General features: G+C 45.3%; 1 protein-coding gene across 2 annotated transcripts in view; it reads left to right on the forward strand.

The window, feature by feature from the left end:
* The first annotated feature begins 6 nt into the window (after positions 1-6).
* Positions 7-4,356, forward strand: part of TTI1 (TELO2 interacting protein 1) — a 52,103-nt gene continuing 47,753 nt past the window's right edge. For both annotated transcript variants that reach the window (XM_006764491.2, XM_015564440.1), the window contains exon 1: positions 7-427. In XM_006764491.2, coding sequence (XP_006764554.1) covers positions 41-427 — 387 coding nt within the window. In that variant the 5' untranslated portion in view covers positions 7-40. The remainder of the gene's footprint in view (positions 428-4,356) is intronic.

Consider the following 4,356-nt stretch of genomic DNA (forward strand, 5'->3'; position numbering starts at 1 on the left):
GCCTCACTGACAGGCAGCCAGGCGGGCAGGGGGGAGGGGGATGGGTCTCCGCAGTAACAGCCGCCGGCGCCGCCGCCACAAGATGGCCACCGACCTCTCACCCCGCCGTGGGAGCAGGGTCAAAGGGCAAGGGCCGGAGGAGCTGGACGCCGGGAGGTCTCAGGGCTGTAGATCCGCTCCTCCAGTGGCGGCGGCGGCCTCTCTGAACCTCGTTCGGGGCACTTCGGACGGGAAAGGAACGCAGTTCGGTGGCGGCCTCCGGAAGATGCTTTCGCCGCTCGCGCCCGCACGCCGGCGCAGTGTGTCTCTCCGGAACCCTTTCTCCGGCTCCCGCAGAACTTTTCTGGCGCGGCGCGGCGCGCTACTTACGCGTCACTTCCGGCGGGGCGGAGAAGGCGGGACAGTGAGGGAAAGGCTGGAAGACGAGGTAAGGGAAGAGTGGTGGGAGCAGGAGGGAAATCAACAACTCGTGGCCCTTAGAGGGGGATCCCTAGGGGACACTGAGGCTGAGACCGTGACCTGGGAATGAAGGGAGGCTTTCTCACCTGACAGAATCTGAGCCGCATTCTTCCTCCATAAACACTGCTCCCTGGCTGCCCACCCCCCAAAGCTTTTTGCTCTGCCAAGCCACCCACGTGCCCTTTCCCGCCTCCATACGGTAGCTCTTACTGTTCTGTCTCCAAAGGTGACGCCCCTCCGTCTCACCTGATGGACGCCCATTCGTCTCCAGGTCCACCCTTTAATGTCCAGTCCTTATGTCATAAAACGCACTAGGCTGCTCTTGGCTCTTAATTGGCGGCTTTATTTGGGAAAGTACATGCTGTCTCTGGGGGTGCATTTTACTGTTACTCAAATTTAAGTAATGTTAACTGGAGTTGGAGGCAGAGAAATGAATGGGTCCGTTGACCTCCTTTAAGAAACGCTGTTTCAGACACTGAAACCCTTTACTGTTTTCAAAAAGTTTTAAATTCCAGTTATCAAATCAGCAGAGAAATTTGTCTTTCTGCTCTGGGAGTAGTGGTAAGAAGTTAGTTTTTGTAGACATATGGAATTTTAGGATTTCCTGATCATCATGGAACTTATCAGTTGTGGGTGGACTCCAGCTAGGAGACAGTCTTCTAGTTGATGCCTGGTTTTGCTTTTAACTCACTGTGTTGTAGTTATTTGCTTAGGTGCTTCTCCAGACTAGAATCATAATCATGGCCAACATAGTGAGCAGTTGCTATGAGCCAGTTAACAATATTTTCATTTAGTAACTCATTCAGTCCTTAAGACAAATTGTGAGGCACGCATTGTGTAATTCCCGTTTGGCAAATGAGGAAACAGGCTGAGAGAGATTAGGTAACCTTACCCAAGACCACATAACTGAATTTGAGGGAAGGAACTGCATCTTATCTTTTTTACCCCAACAGCTGATTCATAGCCGATTGAGTAAATTACTATAAAAGAGAAGAATAGCCTAAAATCACACAGTCCATATATATAAGCCCAATATGCAAGTTGTCCCCTCGGGAGTTCTACCGGGATACTAGGAGTTCGCTCACTTGTTATGACATGCACTGACCTCCAGGGGGCGGCGCAGAACAAAGGAAGGCCCCGGCCTGCCCTGATCACTGGCCAGGCCTAGGGACCCTACCCGTGCACAAATTTCATGCACCGGGCCTCTATTCTAATTCTAATTATAACCTAGGGTCTTTGAGTCCAAATCTAGTGTATCTATCTTTGTGTATTAAGTAACACTCATATACTGAGCACTTTTATACTGAACCACTTTTTTTAAAATATGTTTTTATTGATTTCAGAGAGGGAGGGAGAGGGAGAGAGAGATAGAAACATCAATGATGAGAGAGAATCATTGATCGGCTGCCTCCTGCACACACCCCCAGTGGGGATCTAGCCGGAAACCCAGGCATGTGCCCTTGCCTGGAATCGAACCTGGTACCTTTTAGTCTGCAGGCTGATGGTCTGTCCTCTGAACCAAACCACCTAGGGCCCAAACCACTTTTATTAAGCACATTACATACATTCTTTTATTTAATCATTACAATAGTCCTATGGAGTGGGCATTATTATCACTATTGGATAAATGAGAAAACATAAAATATGGGTGAGTATCCACTGTCACTTGGACATAGGAAATAACAGAGCCAGGAGTCAAATCAAGGTTATCTGATGTCAGATCCCATATTCTTCACTCCTGAGCCAGTGGTTCTCATTCATTCAGTGAATAATTTTGAGTATCTATGTCTGAAGCACTATTCTAGGGAAACAGTCAGAATCCATTATTGTGGAAGCTTAACTCCTATAGGGAAAGGCAGATAAACATGCAAGTATAAAATGAGTCAGAAAGTGATGAGTGCTTTAAATAAAAACCATGGAGGGTAAGGGGGATGAGGAGTGTATGTGTGGGTGGATGGGAGGCTATTATATATGCTGGTCAGAGAAGGCCTCACTGAGACAGTAACATTTGATCAGAGCCCTGAAAAAAAAAATGGGAGAACAAGCCAGATTCTATGTGGTAGAATGTTGCTCCAGAGAGAAGACCAAGTACAAAGTCCTGAGGTTACACTACTTTGGGCATTTTTAAGAGACAGCAAGGAGGACAGAGTGGCTGAAGTGATAGGAAGCAGAAGACTGGAAACAAGCTCAGAAAATTAGCCTGGGACCCCATTGCATGGGGACTTGAAGCAAATTAATGACTTTGGATATTACCCTGAGTGAAATGAGAGTCCATTGGATGGTTTCGAGTAAAAAGAGAAGCATTGTGGCTGTTAAATAGAAAATAGTAAGGGGGCCAGGGTAGTTGCAGGAAGACCAGTTTTGGCAGCTGTTGTAATAACCCAGGTGAAAGGATAACTCAGACTAGGGTGGAGGTAGTAAAAAGGGTTCGATCCTGGGGCTGTTTTAGAGGAGGTAACAGAATTTGTTGATTTAGACTCAGATATGGAGCATCCCACCACCACCACCACCTCCCCAACCTCCCGTAGTGTGTGTGGGGCAAGGTAGTCTCAGGAAGGAACAATGGCTTCTGCCAACACTGCTGTCTGCGAGGAAGCTGCCCACCTCCCTTCTCTCCCCCAGCTCTCATGCTCATTCCAGACAATTCTGTTTTCCCCATATGTCCCTGGTTCCTATCAAGCTGCTGCCCAGCACTGGAGCTCAAAGGGAGGGAGTCCGAGTAAGTTTTGGAGTAAGTCAATGCTTGGACTCTTGAGGAAATGCCTGGACCTTAGCCAGTTTGGCTCGGTGAATAGAGTGTCCGCCTGCAAACCAAAGGGTCCCAGGTTCCGTTCCTGGTCAAGGGCACTTACCTTGGTTGCAGGCTCCTCCTCAGCCCGGACCCTGGTCGTGCAGGAGGCAACCAATCATTATGTTTCACATCGATGTTTCTGTCTTTCCCTCTCTTTCACTCTCCCTAAAAATCAATGGAAAAATAGCCTTGGGTGAGGATTAACAGAAAAAAAAAAGGAATTCCAGCAGCCTGGGATTCCAGCAGCCTTTGTGTCACTCAGCCACAATCTGGTTTTTATAGCCAGAAGTTATGTATGTGTGTATTTTAAATCTTTACAGGTTTGAATTTTTTTATTTGTTTGCTTAAAGTATTATATACGAACTTTTTTTTACGTTAACATTACTGTTAATTCTTGAAATGATTGGTAGAAGTTCCCAGTGAAACCATCTAAATCTGGAGATTTCTTTTTCTTTTTTTTCTCTCTTCTTTTTTTAGTTTGTAAATAACAAATTTTGAGTGTAAAGTTATTTGTGGTAGTCTTGTGTTATTCTTTGATGTCTACAAGGTTTGTAGTGCTGTCTCATTTTATTATTGATATTGCTAGTCTCTCTCACACATCTTTCCAGAAGTTTGTCAATTTAGTTGATCTTTTCAAAGAACCAGTTATTTGTTTCATTGAGTTTTTTTTGTTGTTTTTTACTTTCATTATTTATTTATTTATTTTAATTTTTGTTTTATTGCTTAAAGTATTACACAGAGTATTATATATGTCCCCTTTTTTTCCCCTTCTTGACATTCCCCGGCCTCCCCTATCCAGTGTCTTATGTCCATTAGTTATGCTTATATGTATGCATACAAGTCCTTCGGTTGATCTCTTACCCCCTCTTCCTGTCCCCCAACCCTCCCCAGCCTTCCCGCTGTAGTTTGATAGTCTGTTCGATGCTGCTCTGCCTCTGTATCTATTTTTGTTCATCAGTTTATAACGGTCTTTATTATCCATAAATGAGTGAGATCATGTTGTATTTTTCTTTCACTGCCTGGATTATTTCACTTAGCATAATGCTCTCCAGGTCCATCCATGCTGTTGCAAATGGTAAGAATTCCTTCTTTTTTATAGCAGCATA

The sequence above is a fragment of the Myotis davidii genome, unplaced genomic scaffold (assembly GCF_000327345.1).
Source record: "Myotis davidii unplaced genomic scaffold, ASM32734v1 scaffold38, whole genome shotgun sequence".
NCBI lineage: Eukaryota > Metazoa > Chordata > Mammalia > Chiroptera > Vespertilionidae > Myotis > Myotis davidii.